Source organism: Pisolithus orientalis (assembly GCF_024613125.1).
Source record: "Pisolithus orientalis strain OTSU chromosome Unknown F5J12scaffold_46, whole genome shotgun sequence".
In the NCBI taxonomy this organism is placed as follows: Eukaryota; Fungi; Basidiomycota; class Agaricomycetes; order Boletales; family Pisolithaceae; genus Pisolithus; species Pisolithus orientalis.
This window is the reverse complement of record NW_026260827.1, coordinates 88,450-109,106: the sequence shown is the minus strand read 5'-3', so window position 1 is coordinate 109,106 and position 20,657 is coordinate 88,450. Positions and strand designations below refer to the sequence as shown.

The window sequence follows — 20,657 nt, the reverse complement described above, 5'->3', positions numbered from 1 at the left end:
ATTTCCAAAAATCACTAGTGCACTTGGCCAATGGCTCTCGCCGCAGTGCAAAGCCAAACTTGAAGTTTGCGGCGCGCAGCTGTCAGCCAAGTACTGCAGCCCAAGGGACGCGGTAATTCGCGGTCGGAAATCACCGAACAAAAGCTCTGCAAGTGGATATCTTAGCAACACTACGCTCACGGGGCTGTCCACTCATCGTAGTATTCGAGAATCAGTTCCGGCTGCTCGTCGCTTTTCAGTACTTTGTACCTCCAACTTTTCAGTAAGTAGTTGTCACCGGGGCTGACTGTTGCATACATAACCCACAGGTTACGCGACATCATTACGTCTGAGATGCACCCCTTCGGAGGAACACCAATTTGTCCCCGATGCGATAAGGCCGTCTACGCTGCCGAGCAGGTATGGGGTCGTATGGGTTCTCCGCTTCATGTTACACTCATTGCAATCATTGATTTCCTCCATTCAGATAATGGGCCCTGGTCGCAAGGTAAGAAGCCCAGCCAACGACCAACTATTTCATACTCATTTGCGGCTGGCCGACCTTGTTCTGATCAGTTGTATCACAAGGCAAGGATCCATCGTTCCACTTGGCCATGACATTTCATTTAAAACTTTGCTGTACGTAGCCATGTCTGGCGTGTACCTCTTGCAATAAACGTTTAGATTCACTGACGTTACTGGAACATGATCAAATGGTGTGTGACTTTCTCGAATCCAACCCTTCTCACTCATTTCTGCGTGATGTGTAGCCATACTGGTGAGCTTTCTTCTTTCTGCTAGGCTAGTCGTATTGAGTTGACATTCCCTTGTAAGCAAAACTTGCCACGTCCGATCGTTTGGGATACGCGACCTGCGACAAGCAAACCTCCCGGACAAAGATGACCTCTCTTCTTTGTCCTTTGCCTCATCTTCCGTCCGCTCAGCTCATGGACCTCTCGTGAATACGCTGACTGGTTCAGCCTCTCCCGTGAGGAGTACATTCCCTACGCCCTTGACACATAGCAGGGCACATGGATCTGCCGATCTGTCCGCAACCTTAACCAGTGGGTCTCGTTCACCTATTCGGGCTCACTTCACTGGTACGAGCGGTGCAACGCCACTATTGCGTGCCAATTCCGCTCTTCCCACACGCTTTAATCGTGCATCGCCATCTAGTCCACCCCTCGAACTTACAGGTGAAGAGGCAGGTGAAGAGATGGATGCAGAGGCAACAGAGACAGATGAGATGCGAGACACCAACGCTACGAATGAAGGAAGCACCCCTGGGATCCGACGTACAGCGTATCTCAAAACGTTGCCTTCCAACCTGCTCAGTCCGTCCAAATCTTCCCCGGGCTCTTCTGAGCCCCCTGATGGGCTCTATGATGCATCTATAGAACGACCGGCATCGTCACTCAAACCAAGTTCAACGGGGTTCATCAGTCCGGTCAACATTACTCCTTTGAAGCAAACATCTACGGGAACTCGATATGGAATGGCACTCGGAGGCATTGGTACTAGTCCCGTGAAGTCGTGGGGACCAGGGGGTGCAACCCCTGTATGCCCTCGGTGTGGGAAGAATGTGTATTTTGCCGAACAGGTTGGCCAACTTCCTGTGAATCCTCGCTCTGAGACTTGGCTGAATCCTGGCATCAGATGAAGGCGATTGGGAAAACTTGGCATAAGGGGTGTCTGAGGTGCTCATCTTGCAATACCCTGTTGGATTCCAAGCGCTTGAATGAGAAAGATGGCGAGCCGCTGTGCGGGCGCTGCTACAGCAAGGTATGTTGTTGGCCCGAGAACGTTTCTACGGGTACGTGGTTCTGAGCCACCATACTATTAATTACAGCTGCACGGGCCACAAGGAAGTGGTTACGCGCTCCTTGGGAAAGCAGGTGGTTGATCGGCTGCGCGTAGGTACTCATAGACTGAAGACGCCGTGAAGCGTCAAGCTCCGATAATAGCTTCTTGACTGCGGTATCCGAGCAAGTTGTGCGCTATCATTAATGACTGTTGTTTAAATTACCTGTCCTCTGTCTTACTCAAATTTCTGCCATCTTGCGTGTACGACAATAGTATTTTGTAGCACTCGGGCTTCGGCTGACACACCCTTCCATCCCATAGATCTCACCAGGGATGATGCGTGGGACACCACGTTGGACGGTGGTTGATGGAGCGCACCTTGTTTTCCAGCCAAACACTCGACGCTCAGCCCTAGCGTTGTCAGGTGTCTTGGTAGGGTAGCATCGTGGTTTCTTCCGAACTAGGGTCCAAGACCATGCCTTGCCATTCAACGTTGTCAACGTTCAGTGCAAGGGTCGTCATGCACCCTCAAAAACGCAGCTCTACTGCTTATTTGAACAATCCTTTGTATAGCACCTATATCGTGGAGCCATCTGAACTTGTACGGCTAAAATCTTTACGAAACATGAAGCCGTAGTGCGAGAGTAAATAGTTACCAACGATTGCAAAGTAATCGTCGCCTGGTGAACCTGAACTAAAGGACCCCACCTTGAAGGTCAAACATAGGACACACGTGAAATTAATTCAATGGTCATCGAACGCGGCAACCTGTTACCTGAGGAATGGGGCCTTCCTTTATGTCTTTTCTGTGTCATTAGGAAAAAAAATTGAACGAGACAGCAATGACGTGCAGAGGTTGTAGTCTGCAGCATGCAAGTACAATTTGATCCTACCGTTATAAATTGCTGAAAGGGGATACGGCCAGAAGCAGGAACCGAAATAATCTCGGTTTTTGTCTTGTTGCCGTGGGGCCTGTTTTACACTTCCGACTCGGACACGGTCGTAATGCACACGGAACTAGACATTCAATTGTGATAAATGAAACTTGCAGTGGACACCACTACAGGGTGGCCTTTATTAGTAACTGTGACTGCTTCCTGATCCCAGCCCATATATTTCCTGGGAATTACGACCAACAAGACAGACCTTTGCGAGCCGCGGCGCTGTAATTTGAGCCTTTCATCGCTGGTGGGATGACTTGACACTAGAATTTCCATTGGATTTGTTCTTGTATGGTTGTAATGGCGCTGTACGACCTGACCGACGTCTGATAAAACCATACCCACCATACCCGATGGTAGGAGGGTCTAAAGCAAGGAAAACAGTGGGCATGGAGCGGGTACTACATCATGAGTGTTTAGTGACTGAATTCGCAATGATAGATGTTGTCAGTCTTCTCGCTTCTCTAACGGAAGACGAGCTTACGTGCGGTTGGCCGGCTCATCGTGGTGATGTTGAAGTGAGAGGGTTTTTTTCACCAGGCAGTTTGATGTGGATGTGGCTCAATATTGAGGGCCAAGCAGGGTTGCATTGATTGAGTTTATGATGCGTATATAAACATCCAAGGCATGCTGGAAGCACTAGGCCAAAAGGACTTCACGTACCACACATGTTGGACATCCTTGCACAGGTTGGAAATGTACTCAAATTTAGTCTGGCTCGCCACTGACAATGACTCATTCAACATGAGTTTCTACCAGCCAACGCGAGTTGGGCAAGGGGAGGGGGATATGTGGGTGTAGCAGTGTCCCGTGACCCTGAAAGTAGAAAGAAGAGGAAGAAACACATGGACGCCTGGTGTTGTTGTGGTTGTGGGGTATGTATTAGGCGGTGAATGAAGTGGTCGACCACACTTACATAAAGCAAAGCTCGGAACTGTGAAGACACAAACAAACGCTCAGGAAAGAAGTGCCTATTTCTTTCCTGAGTAGTTATTTCTGCGTCCTCACAGTTCATCAGCAGAGAGAAGCAAGGAGCTCGCAGCGAGCACGAGCGGTAATAAAATATTGAAGTTGCTCGATAGAAATGAACACGACTTTGAGTTTCGTAGCCAGTGGCCCTTACGTAAGAAGGTTTACGTTCTACAACTTCACGATCACCGGCATGATAAGGAGGGGACGAAGAACGTAACAGAATAGGGTAGGGAAAATGAGGTTTAAGCGAATGGGAAAGGTGATTAGGCAGAACAACATCAAACGCGGATGAGGAATGGGTAGACTTGAAGTTACGGGCCCGGTTGAGTTAGGAGTTTGACCATATTTGGTCACTGATCAAGGACCTGGACTTCTAATAAGCCACTTGGGGATCGAACTAAGGGGCCTATCGATAGGCTGCGTAGTTGCAACAACCCCCATCGAAGGGCAGTGGGGCATGCTAGCAATGTTTGTAAGTATGAAGCATTAGAATCTTCGAATTCTTCGTGCCGCTCAGTGACGGATGCGGAATGCCAGGGACGTCCGGCCCGGAGGATCATGGGTTTGCCAGTAGTTTGCCACCTTGTTGATCAACATAACCCAATGCGTGAAGGCGGGATGTATACTTCAAGGAGTGGTCGACACCTGCACCACCTTCCGTGTCGGACAGTCTACTAATGAACATTCTTAGCCAATGGCGAAGTCAAGTCTAGGAAGAGTTCTCTTTCAAGAGCCTACTGGATCGGTTACGCTAGGGGAAAGATACCACTGGCGAGGCGAGCATCTTGGCGCTATATGTGAGGATGGCACACATCACCACCGACGGTATCTTTTTGAGTACGCCGAGGTAGAGTGCGAGGGGCGGACCAGATGGCTTCGCTGATGTCAATGACGGAGCCTCAGACTACATTCGCTGGGGGCTTCCGCAGTTGTGCAACGAAATGCAGAGCTCGGATCCGTGCTGGTCAGCCCTAACTTACAGTAAGTTCGGGCGACCTCCGTACAGTCCACTCAAGATGTTTTCGGATACAATACGGAAAAGTGTGTATATTGGGCAAAATAGGCTATGGAGCAATTCTAGTTAATAAAATTAGATCAAGACATCCAGTGCTTTGTGGTATCATGGTATATACGTGGTCTAGTGTATATGTGTAGCAGTTGACTTATAGATCGTCCATCAACGGCGAAAGCTAAGGATAGTCTAGTATATCACGGCAAATAACGGCCCCGCCGTTGTCCATTTGCATCAATGAATCAACAGCCCTCGTACCGGGTCACGCGCAATGGCATCGCCGCGCCTTCTTCACCGACTACTCGGGGCCTGGGTAGTATTCCTCTGCACAGCTCAATTTGTGTGTTCGGACCGTCCCTCATCTCGAACACGAAACTCTTCACCAGCACAGACAGCACCGCCTATGCAAAGGTGTATCAGTAGTGCCCTGATGGATTATGCAGCAATCCCAAACTCACCTTCATTTCGGATACCGCAAAGCCCTTTCCAAGACAATTCCTTGGCCCATCAGCGAAGGTCAAGAGGTGACGGTATCCTTGGACATCCTGTGCCTTCTTTGGGATACCATCTTTCTCAAGCCAACGCTCTGGGCGGAAGACTTTCGCGTCTGGTCCCCAGATGGCAGTGGATCGGTTGATGCATGCCATCGGTAGCCCGATTTTCGTGCCACGTGCTACAGAGATGCTATTGATGGCTTGGCCAGACTTAGTAATGACAGGCTCCGAGAGAGGGATAACGTCGTCCTCCGTCGCCTGGGAAGGTGATATGAAGGTCAAAGGGAGGGATTATGACTTGTTTGTAAGTCGGCTTACCACGCGGACAAAATCTGTCAGGGGGGGATGGATGCGGAGGGACTCGTGTACCACAGCGTCGAGGTAAGGAAGTGTCAGGCTACTCTGCAACTGGTCGTACGTTGGCTCAGAACCGAAGGCCAAAAGCTCGTCCCGCAGTTTGCCTTGAATATCCGGGTTACGGGCAAGTTCAACCAATGCCCAAGTCATGCTATCTGGAAAGACCGTTAGGCTGGTTAACAAGCCATTCCAAAACAAGGGGCTCACTCGATGTAGTGATGTAACCAGCAAGAAGTAATTCTTTCATCTGGTGATCGACCGTAAGCGATCATTTGCCAAGAGTAGGATCACCATTACTCACCGATGACAGCACTTCTTCTGAGGTCACATGTCGTCCGCCCTCTGCCTCAGTAGCTTTGACTAAAGGGGGTCCTCGATAAGTCTAACATCCAATCGTAGTGAGACGACATACTAAGCACTCCGATGATCGACTTGTCCTCTTTGCCGTCAATAACTCCCTCCTTCTTTTCCTTCTCCACCCTGTCTAGGAGTTTCTTTGCGATACCCGACAACGTATTTTGCATGTCAGTGAGTGATTTAACACAAGATACCGGTACGTAAGAAAACACGGGGAACACATCTGCGAAGAGGACAACTGCAACATCGACGAACGATTGCTTAGCCGACGCGTCGAAGGCACTGAACACTTGTTGGATCGTGGCCGGTTTACCATCGAGAGAATCGAATTCATGGGAGAACCCTGCCATGCCAATGGTGTCCAGGCTGGAGCAAGTACTCAGACTAAGCTTCAACACATGCAAGCGCGAACCGCTCACGAGATATGGTTCATCCAATCCTGAATTTCGATGAAAGCACTTTCACCGCCACTCATGTCGATCAGAGCGTCCCAACCGGCTTTCGTCTAGGCCATCAACTGCTTAGTTTCCGAAAACATATCAAGCAGCATTGGTACGGCTTACTTTGTGAGCACAGTTGTAGAATACATGGGCGAGCTTCCGCAAAGCGGCGTGGCTGAATGCAGGCGACAAGGATTTGCGTTGTCTGAGGAACAAAGGTAAGCACGTTATTTCTGGTTTTGGTATATTGAAGCTACCTCTTGTGATCGTCTCCAGTGCGACCACAGTATTCCTCTCCCGAACTAAATGTCGAGTTGTATGTAAGCGGAACACTCAAGAAACTGCTGAGAGGAACATACCCCGCGTTCGAGGAATACTCTGGCCGAGTCGGTTAGCACATATGTCAAGGTTTCCCGGGCGTAGTAATGTGCGAGGGCTCTTGGATCGCACGAGCATGATCTTCGTCCCGCCGAAACTCGTTGGGACCTCGTATGCTACACCATATTCTTCGGCCCATGTTTCAAAGATCTCCCCTGTGTCTGGTGCCTCGAAGAGATCTTTCGACGCCCCGAATACGGGGTGCGTTCCAGGTGGCCCGCGAAGACTGGTAGTCTTGAGTTTCCTTCGAACTGTGCGCAAGGTACTGCGTAGAACCAAGATACCGGCGATGCCTGCGAGGACACTGAGGATAGAAGTTGAACGATAAACCGCTAGCAGATTGTCATAGGCCGCTGTATGCATGGTAGAAGTGGTGGAAGACATATTGTGTCTGAGTTCGTTGCTGCTTCATTGGTGAAATCAAAAGAGATTATATACGGGCCCGTGGGACGCTGTGAATTGCAGTGAAACGGCTACGGAGCCAACAGGACTGTGCACCCAGTGGTGGAACCATGACGATCTACCACCGAGGGTTAGACTCTGCTGATAGCTTAACAGCTTCGTATTACCTGTTACTCTTTCCCTTGGTCAATTCCATCCCGTAATGGTGTAGGAGGAATATCTGAGACGGGATACCGACCAGGACGGTGGCCTAACAGCTACGAAGCGATGGCTATCTTGGTTGGAAAGCTATCAGTTTCGGAATATAGCAACGAGACTCGGAACTGCCTTCCGTTCAGCGCCACTGCATATGTTGAACGAGTATGCAATGGTCATGCCAGGGGATGATGATCTGGCGTCTTTAGCACCGAAGTTCTAATGGACATGACTCCATGCTGTCTCTCTCCTCGAGAACCTGCATTGTAACATTGGGCTCTTGAAGTTCGAGGTTTTTGACATGTTTTCCGGGAATGAGAGATGAAAGTCGTCGTGTGCGCTTGTCTCCCCCTGACGCAGCGGAGGCTGCAGCCGGAATCACTGGCACGTGCCTCGTGTGATGCGGCCAGATCAGTCGGGACCTCCGGAACTATCGGCATCAACTGACATGAGCACTCGACCGGCTTACCGGGACCAGAACGGGGGCCGGGCTTTAGGAACCGTATCCACCGTACTCTTCGGGTTACAACTTTCTGGAGGCCCTGCAGCACTTGTCTGGTCGATAGGATATTTGGTGGCTGTTGGTGTCAACTTAGTGAGTCTGCTGTGTTTTCATTCCTTTGCGTTTCCATCTGTTCCGGTAGAGCTCGAGATGCCAATCAATACTTTTTTGGTGCTTCCGCATCGCCATCGGCCTCGCCCAAATATTGCTGGCAGGTTCAAAAGTTCCGGAGTTATCGAAGGTATGTGCTGTACAGGGCAGTATTATACATGACGACGGCCGAGGAGCTAGAGGTTGAACGATGCATGTTTGGTATGGAACTCAGGAGGACTGAATTCAGCCTGCCAAGTATTTCACTAGGAGGTCTGTCGATAGGCTGTGTGGTATGCGGCCATTGCAAGGGCGGTTGAGACTGTACTGAACAGCCCCATCTGTGAGACATCCATCCGTTTGTTGATTTACTTCGAAGATCAGAAAATAGCTTCTAGTTATTGTGCGTACTAATCTGAAAGTTGCAGAGGCAGAAATGGGGAGTCATGCTCACTACTTATGAGTTTGAAGCGTTAAGTAGTACATACTAGCATTCGTCCAGTTAGCGTTAAACGAGCAGGTACTGTATAATCACTACGCGAGATCATGACAGTTGGGTTACAGTACGAATACAAAAATTACTTATATGTATATTCTCACCCACATGCAGAACTATTACATAATCGATGACTGCATCCTTAGGTGTTCTCAACCACCTGCGTGGACGGTAATTCAACAACCAAGAAAACCCATCCGACCGTGTGTTGCAAATATGTCCCTGAGATTTGTAGTATTGCTGGCTGCCTTGTATGCCTGCAGTTTGATGTTTGCAGTCAATTCGGGAGTGTATTTCGTTCATCATCCAGCACGGCCACATACGAATCCCAACTGACAAGGCCAGCCAGATTGCGCTTCAAGACGAGAGAAGGCGCTGGATGATCTCCCTTGCGGACTGGTGCGTGTTCAAGTATCGAGGTACTGGTTCGCCTGGACGAAGTACGGGCCGCCATACCCTCTCGCATTCCGCCAACCTCACCTCGCCATCTGTTTGCGACACGGTGTCCCACATGGTAGTGACAAGAGTCAGTTTTGATATAATGCTTCCTCCACATTTCTTACGGAGGGGAGAGAACTTCATGGGGGAGACGGCTGTAATAAACGGATGCGCGACAGAATGAAGGTAGAGGATACCGGCAAGAGCGGCATTGCCTTTGTACCTAACAAAGTGATTACCACGTCATGTATCACAAGTAAGGAAGCTGCTCACGCATTCTTCAGCCAGCTTGCAATCATCTTTAAAATCTTCTTGTCGTTCAGTGACGGATGTAGGAACCCAGGGACGTCCAGGAGGGTGACCCGCTTGCCACTCTGTTGATCAACATAACGGAATTCACGAACGCAGGATGTACACGGCTCCAAGGAGTGGCCGACACCGATTCTATCTTCTGGAATTCCGGCTAGTCTACTAATGAACTTGACAACTTATTCTCAGTTAAGGACAAAGTCAAGCCTAAGAAGAGTTCTTACAGAGCTCTTCCCAGAGCCTACCGGACCGGTCACGCTATTAAGGAAAAGATATCAGTGAAGGGGACATCTTGGCGCTAAACGTTAGGATAGCGCACATTATCACGGTGCTTTGGGTATACTGATGCAAGGACGCTGTCCTGACAGCGATCACGGATTCTCGCACTGCATTCTCTAAGCCCTTCGCTAGGTTACGTAACGGAACTGGACTCAGGAGGAAGGAACTTACCGGACAAAAATCACCATGGTCCGGGGATTCAGTTGGGACAACGAGTCTCCGAAGTATGTTCTGCGAGATCTTCTCCTTGCCACTCCTTTCGTCGCCCGCAGTAGTCACACATGCATGCGCGTAGAATTTGAGTTTTTGGCGTTCCAGCGTCCTGCCATTATCCTCCCACCACTTATGCATGTTTGGTTCAAACCGCTCGAGGTGAGTTATGACAAGACCAACAGGAGTTTTACGCCAAGCCCGCTTCGAGTAGAAGTTATTGTAGTTTTCGAGTAGGTTATTTGTCGCCCGTCCCGCCCGCATGCAAAAAAGGAGAAGGTGTATTCCTTCAGCAGCGTGTAGGGTCTTTAAGAGGTGTTCAATCTCCTTCGTGGATTTCCCCTGTTTCTTATTCTCTTCCCTGGCCGGGTTCCATCCTGGTGTATCCCAAAGGTTCACCCGGACGTCGCTCGAGCCAAAGTTCAGGGTGTAGCACGCGGCGTTAAGAGTCCCGCCGTCTACATCATTGGATATTTCGATTTCTTCCTTTCCGGCGATTAAATTGACGATGGACGACTTCCCAGACCCTACTTCTCCAAGGAGGACGACATTGCGCGTACCCATATGGACGAGAGGATGCGACTTGAAGTAGTGGTAGGTGTCGAACAAGGGTTTGACGCTGGCGGGGCAAGGGGACAACGAGGATATTGTCACGACTCATGGTCCAAGCCAAATCGAGGAGTGCTGATAGTAAACGAGGCCAGGTCCCTAGTAATCGCGTTCGTCATCCACGCAGGTGTGTAAGTAAGTAATAGTTGTTAATGAAGTGAGCCATAGCCAAATCACGTGCTAGTGACTACCCACGCGTTTTGAATCCCTGAGTGGCAGTGGCATCGGACAAGGATGGGTGTTGCAGGACTGTGGGAGGCAAGTGTGCGACGATTGCAGACATGACGCCAGAAACTAAATTCCCGTTCAGGTTCTTCGACCAGCTGCTGAGGTTCGCTCTCTGACAGACCTTGCAGTCTCAGATGGATTTGTCGCGAATCCGGGCGGCCGACGAGGATTTCGAATCGGGATTGACGCGTCTATTTGGTTCTTCCATGCAGCCTATGGAAGAGAAGGCGAAAACCCGGAGCTGCGCACGCTTTTCTTTCGATGTTGTCGACTTCTTCAATCTCCCCTACTCCCCCTCTTTGTGTTTGACGGACCCAAACGTCCCGCCGTCAAACGCGGCAAACGTGTCGGTGGAAACGCGCACTGGCTCACAACGGGTATGAAGAACATCATCCAGGCGTTTGGCTTTGAATGGAGAATGGCACCCGGTGAAGCAGAAGCTGAACTTGCATACCTGAACAGAATTGGTGTCATCGACGCTGTTTTGTCGGACGATGTAGACAACTTTCTCTTCGGCGCCACTATGGTCATCCGCAAGTGTGTCTCAATCTTTTCTTCAATCATTTGTGAGGGCTAATGCAACGTAGTCCAAGCAGCACGCTTTCTGGTAATCGCTCGCACCCCGTCAAAAATTCAGAGGGCAAAGATGACGGTAATCACGTGCTAACTTATCGTGCTTCCTCTCTTTCAACTCACCCGGACGTACAAATCACTCGTGGGGGTACTATTCTTATTGCCCTTCTCTCTGGAGGCGATTACATACCGGCAGGGCTTCCAGGCTGTGGAAAGGCCTTCGCTGTAGGGCTTGCTCGTGCAGGTTTTGGAGAATCTTTGATGCATGCTGCCACTACACTCAAGGCAGACAAACTCGACAACTTTCTGAGCGAATGGCGCAACCAGATAAGGGCAGAACTCAAGTCAAACAAGAGTGGTTTTTTACCGTCCAAAAAGCCTTCTCTTGCAGCTTCTCTGCCAGACTCGTTCCCATCTATTCCCGTCCTCTTGTCATATATTTCTCCGATCACGTCCGAAACGGAGCGACCACGGCATCCCCCACCTCCCGTTTTGTGGCCAAGCGATCCGGATCCAGCACAGATAGCTTCCCTCTGTGAACTGTATTTCGAATGGGGTGTCAAGGATATCATTATGAAACGTTTCAGAACCGTGTTATGGCCAGGTATCGTGTGTAGGGCTCTTAGACGCAGAGTCATCGACGCCGAGGCGGTGTCAGATTGTGATCAGGACGGCTCTACCAGTCTTCCAATGGTGATTGCTTCTGAGTCTTCTGTGGCAGGCGCTCTCCCCCAGGTGCGTCCATCAACTTCGGAAGGTGACGCGGCGGAGGGTGTCCCCCCTCCTCCATCCATGCCCTTTTCACTTGCCTTATTTCGTCTCGACCCGTCCCCCTCCCCGCCTTCCTCTCGCCCTGCAGACGGTTCTGAAAAGTCCGATGATGATATAGAGCGCGAGTCCTCGCTGGTGATGGATGTGCTTTCCATCCGTGAGCACTCTTCAACAGACGGCATGCCGGAGTACCGAGTGCTCATCGATCCATCGGCACTCGCAGATCGTGCGGCATCCGGTGTACGAGGTATCCGCCCACCAATTGATGTCCCGTCAGCCTCTGAGGACGGAGGCGACGAAGAAGTTGAAGACGACGAAGCCGCTGCCGACGACAACGACACCGCTTTAGAGCGACTCGAGACAGCTGCACAATCCAAGGCCTAAGAAGCGAACTAAGCGCACGCAATCTGCACCTGTTTCACCCACGGCGTCGCTTCGTTTGTGGCTGCCGGCTGTGATGGTGCGAGCTGTGGTTCCTGGTCTAGTTGATGCATATGAAACGAAAGCGCAACGACGGGCCGAGAAGAAGGCGCGGAAACGTACAAAAGAGTCGGGTACTGAGAAGGCGGGCGCCCAGTCCAAAGTGACTACAGTCAATACCGCCAACGCCTCTTCGACGGTGCACCATGCCACGACAGCGAGCAAATCAACACGATTTGCGAGCAAGGGTCGTCGGAAACCAAAGGGTGCGGCAGAAGCGCAAGATGAGGGTTACGAATACATTAACCTCAGTGATGCAAGTACGTGCTCTGAGGACGAACCGGTGCAGGCGAAGGGCAGGAGCAGGACTACTGCTCGCGCAAAAACGATAAAGAGGCATCCCGAACCACGACCAACCGTGGAAGACTCCTTCCCCCCAACGAGTCCTGTAGTCGCCGAGCGAGTAACCTGCAGGCCTAATCTACGTCCGCCTTCCTACGACAAATCCGAAGAGGACTATCCGCTAGCTAAGCCTTCGCTGCCCGCGAAATCGGCATGTATTCGTCCTCTTGAGGTCTTACGCCGTAGGACCAATGCGAAATCGAAGGATTCAACGAAGCCCCCCGCAGTTCAGGCGGAGGGAGTGGAATCAGCCTCTACGCAATGTATTTCTTCGCCGACGTGTGTTCCACGACCTGTAGCTCCTGCCCAAAAACCGATTGTTGCTCGCAAACCACGGCTATATATTGACGTAAGCTCAGATGAAGTTGAGATTGCTGAGGTCAGAACGACTGTCGCGGTGAACGCACCCGTTGTTAAGGAGAGTAGAACGCAGGTTGCGGTAACGGATTTCTTTTCTGTGTCAAAGGGCAGGACAGGTCCTAAGGCGTCCTCTAAACTCGCCACTCCGATTAAACTCGCACATATTAGCCTTCTTTCTGACACGTTAGAACATGAAGATCCATCTGGGACGTCTTGGTCTACCTGTACTTCCCCCGCTACATCAAAGGGTCGGCCATTGACCCCACGCCCTTTTCCGATGCCCCCTCCGGTAATAACTCCTTCGGATTTGCAAGATAGACAGAAGACACCACCAAACACTGACATTTTTGGCGCTCCGAGGTCAGTACTTTCCTCTGCGTATCGCGCTCTTGTCGACTATCAAGGATGTACTCACTCTGCAGATCATCCGATAGTCTGACTGGAGTGTGTCACGAGTCTCTGTTACCAAAAGGTTCCGATACTGTTGAGGTACTGTCGGATTCTGAAACCCCACCCAATGCCAAGTCCCTGCGAACGTCACCAGCCCATAGATCACCGCATGCACGTGAACCTCGCTCTGCCCGCGATCTGGGCACTCCGTCGTCGCCAACGTTGCTGGTAACACGTCTGCCGCCCGAAGATAGCCTGTCCAGTCCACACGCTGAAGAGCCTGCTAGTAGGCGACTGTTGAATCCGGCGCCCAGTTCTTCAACTACGCAGATTCCGACGGGGAATGTACTGAATGACGTGATCTGGATATCAAGCGGGTCTGAAGACGAGGACAACACTGACGAGATCGGAGGAGGCGACGCCGACGTGGCAATGATCTTGTCCGCACCGCCTGTTCTCTCCGAACCAGAATCCGAACCACCACCCCCGTGTGTCCGTACTTCAAAGTTCAGACCTGGTGGCGCCCCCGGGACAGTGGTAGTTGGCAGTAAAAAAGGGAAGGTGGACCTCGGTTTAGATAGGATGTCCAAAGACGTCGCGGTGAATGGGTCAGAGACGAAGGAGACGGAACAGGTAAGACGAGTTAGGGAACCTCCGCTTCTTTTGGCTCGAGCAAAGAGAAGTGCGAGTAAAGCCACCTCCGTTGCTACAACTTCAACGAGAATTACTTCCGGAATGCGACCAAGTTCATCGGCGTTAGATGATATTATCGATCTTACTTAGTGTTATGTAGTGGATCATATCTGGGTATTGTAAAGACGATATGCGTACAATAAGTATTATCGTTACTTTATTATTACTTTCGGTTGGTACTATGTAGATTTATGCCGGATAGCATGCGCAGGCTCACATGTCAACCTGGTTAGCCATCCCGATGCAATGTATACTACCTGTTCGCAGGGTGGATGGACCTGACTTGCATGCGATCGAGTGGCGGTGGCAAGAAAGAGTAGCAATCGTGGCCATCACATAGTGTACTGGGACTCAAAGGCCGTAGCTCAAAGTACTACGTGTTGTATACGTGATGCATTGTAGTAACTCGACCGTAAAAAGATGAGATGACGCAGGTATGTCGAGCAGAAAGGCAGTGGACGAACATAAAAATCGTGATTATACATGCCATCGTACAAGCAGACAGAACAAAGACGGACCTCGCTAGGTCCTTTTGCCTCCGAATTCTTCCCCCGGAGTCCCTTTAAAGTAACGCACGCCAAAGGCGCAGCTCCAGACGGGCTCAGTATACAGCGGTGAAATTCCGATACTGTTCCTGAGCCATAACGCCCTCCGCTCCCGCATGCTCCGCCCCTGCGCCTTCTTCGCCGGGCGAGGACTCGTCCATTTTTTCCACGAACCTCTTGACGACTTGCAGCCGCTGTCGCCAATTCGTGATGACTTCCACTTCCACTTCGTCCCTTTCGGTGCGCTCGAACATGCTCGCGAACCGGTCCGAAAGCAAACTCAGCTGCCTGACTAGTAGAGGGAGCTTCTCTGCGGATATCAGCTTGAAATTCCCGATTGGGGTAAAGTCCTTCATCCCGGGTGCACGCTGCACCGTCACCTTGAAGTATTCATTCTCGAGCTCGTGGAGCTGAGACGGAGGAGAAAGAGATGGATTAGCAAGCGTTGACTGCGTGGAGGGGACGGTGGAATGCCTGAAGTTTGAAAACGCAGCAATAGCTCCCTGAGAATGTGGTTCGATGACGATGTTCACGAACTGAAACTGAGTTGCAAGCGTATCGAAGCGATATGGCCTTCCCGAGTCGTTCCAAACGATCCTCACATAATCATTCCCGATATGCCGCTTTTTATTCACGCAATACTCGTCGTCGGGCACATTGGGCATCATCGTGGCTGTGTGATACAGGACCTGCGCAATGTCATCCCACCACGCATATGCGTATTCCCCGTCTTCGTCCGGCGTCAGACCACCGGCATAAACATCGACCTGACCGCGTAAATTAATCAAACGGCCGATACCCTCTAGAAAGCGCGTGTATGCCGGAGAACCATGCGTATTGCGGAGAATTTCTAGCTCGTGAGTTTGGCCAGGCGCTACGTACAAGATTCCCACTTTGTGGGTGTCGATGACAGGTGTGCGCTCCAGCGACCGAAATAGGCTGGGTAGTGCTGACGGGTCGATAACGCGTTTGCACATCGGAGAAGGATCGGGATAAGGTGAAAGTTGGAGCGCAAAGAACGAGGGATCAACTGTGACGTGCTTCCGTCGCTGTGATGGAGCTGTTTTGCTCCACACATACCCCGTAATCGGGTCCGGGACTGGAAGTATAGGACCCTCAGTGCCAGGACGCTCTTCAACGACACCACGAATGTCCTGTATATAATAAGATCCGCTTCAGAACAAAATTACGGAAACAGAAATGTCGCCTACCTCATTTTCACTTGTCACCCGGCTCCCTTCGTCTTCAGGAATAGGTGGGTGAGGTCTCGTCTCCTCCCTTTCAGCCAGTATTCCAGCTGGCAGCGAGACCATGTCCGGATCCACATCTCCAGGGCCAACCAGAGGAACATTCTCCAGTCTACACAAGAACTTGGTGTACCCAGACGGCCGTCGAGATATCACTTCAATCCAACCCAACCGAGCAAGGGTTCGAATGGTGACAATTGCGTTACCCATTATCCACGATTTCTCACTAACGGCGGGTTCTGATGCAGTGTCTGAGGGGTTATTGGTCGGATTCATAATGATCTCGCTGAGGACCGAGTTGGTTGGCCGGGGGTCCGCACTAGCGTATGTGTACCTCGCCAACCAGTCAAAGCATACTTCGGTCGGCTCGTCCACTTCTGCCCTCCCTTCGTTCGCCAACAATAACTGTCGAGTGATGTATGGGATATGCCTTGGCCGATCCGACAGCTTGACCGACAGAAACCATACGTATACGACGTTGAAAGAGATCATCCGGACGAATTGAGACATAGCCCAAGAAATAATCGGGGCGGCACCGGGGCGATTGTGGTGCTGGAGATACTGCAAAGCGACGCCAAAGATCATCTTAAAATCGTCCTCTCGTAGGTTAGCATGCAACTCGGTAATCGAACCAGTGATGGCCAGGAAGTTGAGGATATGGACAGCCATGGCCGGGTTGGACATGATCTGGGAAAGCTTTTCGAGGAGAGGGGGGAATGTCCGTTTGAGCGAAGACGTGAGTTCGAAGGCGCACAACGTGAGGCCGCGAAGGCAGATTAAGATTGTAGAGGGTTGACCATTGAGACCCTCCCTCAGCACGTCGACAAGGGCATGACGAAGTGGAATATCAAGGCAGCGTCGGTAGCTAATAAGGACGGAAAGCGTTTGGTACGCGAGCCCATGTGCATCGCGCACCTTCAAACCAGGAGGCCAACGGTCGATGTAAGATCCCAGTTCTCCGCTGGTGACACCTGAACAGAGAACATTGAGTAATTTCGGGATGAGCGCGCGGCATTTAGGACCGCAAAAGAAGTGCTTGTTAGCTAATTGAATGGGGAGATGGCATAGAACGTAAGACAGAACGTCCCAGTTTCTCTCTTTTTCTATCACACTCAACAAAGCGCTGAGGTATATGTCGACTTCCAACACGCAAGGAGAATCGCCGTCGGGATCGTATGTCACGGCACCTTCACTGAGCGCATCCGTCTCTACCCCGATAAAAGGTAAGTTCTCGGGAACGGACCAGAGAACATCCCTCGCTGGTCTTTGTGGAAGGGCAGCCGACGCTGGAGGCGAAACAGGCAAGCGGGCACGGGACGTACTCCTACTCGATCCGCTCTGCGAAGGTCCCACACCCCGTCCTCGAGAGAACCTCCTCTCGTCCCTCTCCCTCGGTCTTCTGGAGGGCAACTCGTCTACAGGTGTTTCATGCAATGGACCACGCTCTTCCTCTCGCTGATGATGTCCGTGACTGGAGAGTTGGCTGGCAGAGTCTGGCCCCCGCCCAATCACGGAGGCCAATTTAGTAATTTGCCCGTTTATATCATAGTGTGCTTCTGCAAAATACAGCCGATGGTCTCTGTCCGCACGTAAGCGCATCAAGAACTGGAGGGCGGTCAGTCTTGCGCGCGGGCACTTGCCGTTCGTAACAACTTCTACGAGGGCAGTAAACACGGAGAAAGCCACGTCGATGTTGGCCTGTGAGAGTGAGTATGGTGTAAATACAAGCTGACTGAAGACGGTCACAAGCGCAATCACGGCGAAGGAGGCATGAGAGAGGATAGGTTCAGTGGGTGACAGAGGTAACGGCGAAAGGACTTGTTGCTGTTGTGACAGTAGTGGCTGCGAGAGAGGTGGTACGGCGTCACTCTGAGATTGTTGGTCCTGTTGCAAATGAACCTGCGACTGAGTACGGGACGTTCCGGCTAATGTGGAGAGCAGCGACATCACGGAAGGAAGTGCAGAGTCCCTTGAGGATAGGTTCCGATACTCGGATTGCCTCCTCGACAGAATAGGAGAGGCGACACTGGATGATGATGCACCCGAGAATGCACTAAAGGCAGCAGGAGACTGTGGCTCGGTTGATGTGTTCACCGCAACTGTATCGTCATCATCTTCTTGGGGTCCCTCTCCCGCGATACACTTCAACAGCTCCAGCATCTCCCACGTTGATGTAGAAGGCGAAGAAGAGCTGTCAGGCACCCGCGTAGAGGACGCAGACGAAAGCGAAGCCCCCATCTGAGATTCTGAAGGTTTCTGCCGCACAGTAACCGTCCGCAAGACGACCTCGTCTGCCAAAATCCTCGGCATGACCGAACATCCACACCCGGTGGCGAAATCCTCGACACACCCCTCCACGCTCGCCTCGCGCTCACAAAACTTGAATACGAGCTCCGCAAGAGCCATCCGGTAAATATGCAAGTCTCTCAAGGAGTCGTACACAGCCTGTAGAGTTTTCATCACCTCCAGCCTCGTCAGAAGTCGGGTAGGAGAGAAGATAGTTTCGTTAGAGAGGATGCTGTCCCAGTTGGTCAACCAGGCCGGCGAGGCGGGTGATAAGTCATGCTGTTCGAGCATGATGCCGGGTAACTTCGCCGTGTCTGCATCGGTGAGATGTTCAGCTATCGATAAAAGCGTCATGGACAGGGACGGGTTCATGTATGTCGAATGATCCTGAGCAAGAAGGGAAGCAAGTGTCCGGAGAAACGGACGAGGGGAATCATTTGGTTGGGAGAGTGGGATTGTGAACGGTGTGCCATCAGCGTTTCTAAGGAACATGAGAAAACCATCAACACGTATGTCGACAGGGCACGCACTTCAGAGGGCGGACGACGCTTGCCAGATGTTTGAGTGATTCGCCAGTAACTGTTGCTTCCTCTTCATCCCACTCAACACGATCGTCGCGCTCACCCAGCTCCTGAAAAATATCCTTCAGCGTTCCCGCAGCTTCGTCCAGTATCCTATCTCTCTCGTCAGCGAGTACGGCCAACTGCTCACTGGCAGCACGTCTTGCCCATGCTTCAATCGATTTAGATAGCATTCGTTCAAGCTTGAGTAGGTCCCATCCCGAAAGTTCATCTTTGGACCACGCACGCTCCATAAGGTCCCGTTCAAGATCCATCTGACTGGGTGCTCCAGAAGGCGAATACGTCACTGAGCTAAGCCTCGCGATATAAGCCCTCGCCATTTTACTCGAAAGGCCCTGTCGAATGTCGTTTCTGAGAGTCCTGTGTGCGCCGAGCGACGTTGCATACCACGTTGGATTCGCGGCATCCTGGTCCGAAGGAGGCGGAGACAGATGTCGTTTGAGAATCATCATGCAAGTGGTTCCGTACGGTCCTGCGAAGAGCGAATGGAGGGTCTTTTGGATCCTGTCCTCCAGCCCTGTGAGACCGAGCGGACGTCCGCTCATGACTGAAAGGCGGGGAAGTGGCAAGGCAAAGTATGCTTGTACAGAGAAGAGGAGGGGAAGGATGGACGAAAGGATACGCGGTGCGAGCGACTTGAGCTGGGAATCGAGGTGATTGAGGTAGATGGTGACCATGAGCTCCGCGGGATGTTTGCCTGTTGGCGTATTGACTTGCGAGTGGGACCGCAAAGAGAGTGAGGACGGATGGCGGCGATGCCCACTTGCACCCACGGGTCTAGCACTTGGAGGCTGTTGGTCGGTGGGCGGAAGGACGGGAGCACCCTCATAACCCAGAGAGACTGGTGGAGGGAGACCAAGTGCCGTTGACACTAAACTCGCATAGAATTGGAGGATAGTGGCTAAGTCACCCTCGGAAACGCGTGCAGCGGTCTCAGGGTTGTCGAGCATAGAAGAGACATAAGAGGCGAGAAGCTCGACACTTCGTTCGCGTTCCGCGCGGTCATAAGGATCGCACGATATGTAGACATCGAAAGCACCTTGTAGCCAACTCTTAAGAACGTTGAGAACGGGGATCTCCATGCCAAATACGTCCTTTCCGTCCTTGGTGAGAGCGCCAAGAGCTTTGAGACGCGACTCGCCTACTTCGGTGGACCAGGATGAGTGCAAGATGAGAGTGAAGTACGAAAGCTTGTCAGCTGTGCTGACTCTGTCTTCGTACCTCTCCCAGAACGCGGTCATGATGTCGTATGCGGCACACTGGAGTGATGCTGGTGAATCTGCGGTACATAAAGACCCCAATACGGGGTTCAGGACAGCTGGACGTGGAAGAGGAGACAGGGATTGGATGGCGTTCGCGAGGGCACGCGCATGGGTGAGACTGGGTACTGCTGGGGGTGAGAGCGACTCGACGAGGGCATCGAACGAGAGTGTGTGAAGCTGGGGCGGGTTTGGCGATGCAACGGTCTCTTGCCTTGGTCTTCGCCAGGGGCCAAAGGATGGGAAGGTGGTCGTGTTCGACCTCGGGCGTACCCTGATATTGTCGGCATCCAGTTGACGAGCCATATGCAGGATAACAGATGGACCTGTCGAGATGAGATTATTAGTATTCGATCGAAATGCGCCGACGTTGTCGATTACGATTACTTACCGATCACACCAGCGTTGGTTATCAGCGGTGGTCACCGACGACGACGACGAGGCGTTGCCAGATTCAAAACGATCTCGACTGCACCAGCCTGGCGGGTGCCCTTGACAAGCCACATGACCCAAGCCGTTCCTAGATAGGCCAAACACGCCCAGCTGGTCACCAGTTCCACCCATCTGAACGTGACAGCGACACTCTGGGCACACAGTATCTACACCGAATATCTCCTTGACGTTCAGGGCGAAATTGCG

General features: G+C 51.6%; 6 protein-coding genes across 6 annotated transcripts; 2 read left to right on the top strand and 4 right to left on the bottom strand.

Moving 5' to 3' along the window:
• Positions 1 to 162: 162 nt before the first annotated feature.
• Positions 163 to 2,070, top strand: F5J12DRAFT_428006 (uncharacterized protein). Its single transcript, XM_051739380.1, has 9 exons — positions 163 to 399; positions 467 to 487; positions 556 to 567; positions 627 to 695; positions 750 to 757; positions 814 to 1,313; positions 1,377 to 1,579; positions 1,636 to 1,761; positions 1,829 to 2,070. Exons 1-9 carry the CDS (start codon positions 334 to 336, stop codon positions 1,880 to 1,882), a joined length of 1,059 nt encoding a protein of 352 aa, XP_051595895.1. The 5' UTR covers positions 163 to 333; the 3' UTR covers positions 1,883 to 2,070.
• Positions 2,071 to 4,949: 2,879 nt separating this feature from the next.
• F5J12DRAFT_896990 (cytochrome P450) lies at positions 4,950 to 7,117 on the bottom strand (the record flags this gene model as incomplete). Its single annotated transcript, XM_051747991.1, has 9 exons — positions 4,950 to 5,108; positions 5,166 to 5,459; positions 5,520 to 5,713; positions 5,766 to 5,805; positions 5,860 to 5,918; positions 5,971 to 6,281; positions 6,335 to 6,420; positions 6,479 to 6,657; positions 6,715 to 7,117. 9 exons carry the CDS (start codon positions 7,115 to 7,117, stop codon positions 4,950 to 4,952), a joined length of 1,725 nt encoding a protein of 574 aa, XP_051595894.1.
• Positions 7,118 to 8,775: 1,658 nt separating this feature from the next.
• F5J12DRAFT_726723 (uncharacterized protein) lies at positions 8,776 to 9,422 on the bottom strand (the record flags this gene model as incomplete). Its single annotated transcript, XM_051741744.1, has 3 exons — positions 8,776 to 9,079; positions 9,130 to 9,335; positions 9,390 to 9,422. Coding segments are annotated over 3 exons (543 nt in total), but the record flags the coding sequence as incomplete, so codon positions are not given.
• F5J12DRAFT_427816 (P-loop containing nucleoside triphosphate hydrolase protein) lies at positions 9,126 to 10,431 on the bottom strand. The gene is made up of 4 exons (XM_051739378.1): positions 9,616 to 10,431; positions 9,485 to 9,551; positions 9,390 to 9,423; positions 9,126 to 9,335 (listed from the first exon to the last, which is right to left on the bottom strand). Exons 1-2 carry the CDS (start codon positions 10,216 to 10,218, stop codon positions 9,537 to 9,539), a joined length of 618 nt encoding a protein of 205 aa, XP_051595892.1. The 5' UTR covers positions 10,219 to 10,431; the 3' UTR covers positions 9,126 to 9,335; positions 9,390 to 9,423; positions 9,485 to 9,536.
• Positions 10,432 to 10,497: 66 nt separating this feature from the next.
• F5J12DRAFT_963284 (PIN domain-like protein) lies at positions 10,498 to 12,340 on the top strand (the record flags this gene model as incomplete). The annotated part of the gene is made up of 3 exons (XM_051749966.1): positions 10,498 to 10,527; positions 10,574 to 11,028; positions 11,079 to 12,340. 3 exons carry the CDS (start codon positions 10,498 to 10,500, stop codon positions 12,217 to 12,219), a joined length of 1,626 nt encoding a protein of 541 aa, XP_051595891.1. The 3' UTR covers positions 12,220 to 12,340.
• A 2,049-nt stretch (positions 12,341 to 14,389) lies between these two features.
• On the bottom strand, positions 14,390 to 20,532 carry F5J12DRAFT_858529 (uncharacterized protein). The gene is made up of 4 exons (XM_051746770.1): positions 20,410 to 20,532; positions 18,709 to 20,344; positions 15,857 to 18,659; positions 14,390 to 15,799 (listed from the first exon to the last, which is right to left on the bottom strand). Exons 2-4 carry the CDS (start codon positions 20,322 to 20,324, stop codon positions 14,702 to 14,704), a joined length of 5,517 nt encoding a protein of 1,838 aa, XP_051595890.1. The 5' UTR covers positions 20,325 to 20,344; positions 20,410 to 20,532; the 3' UTR covers positions 14,390 to 14,701.
• Between the last annotated feature and the right edge of the window lie 125 nt (positions 20,533 to 20,657).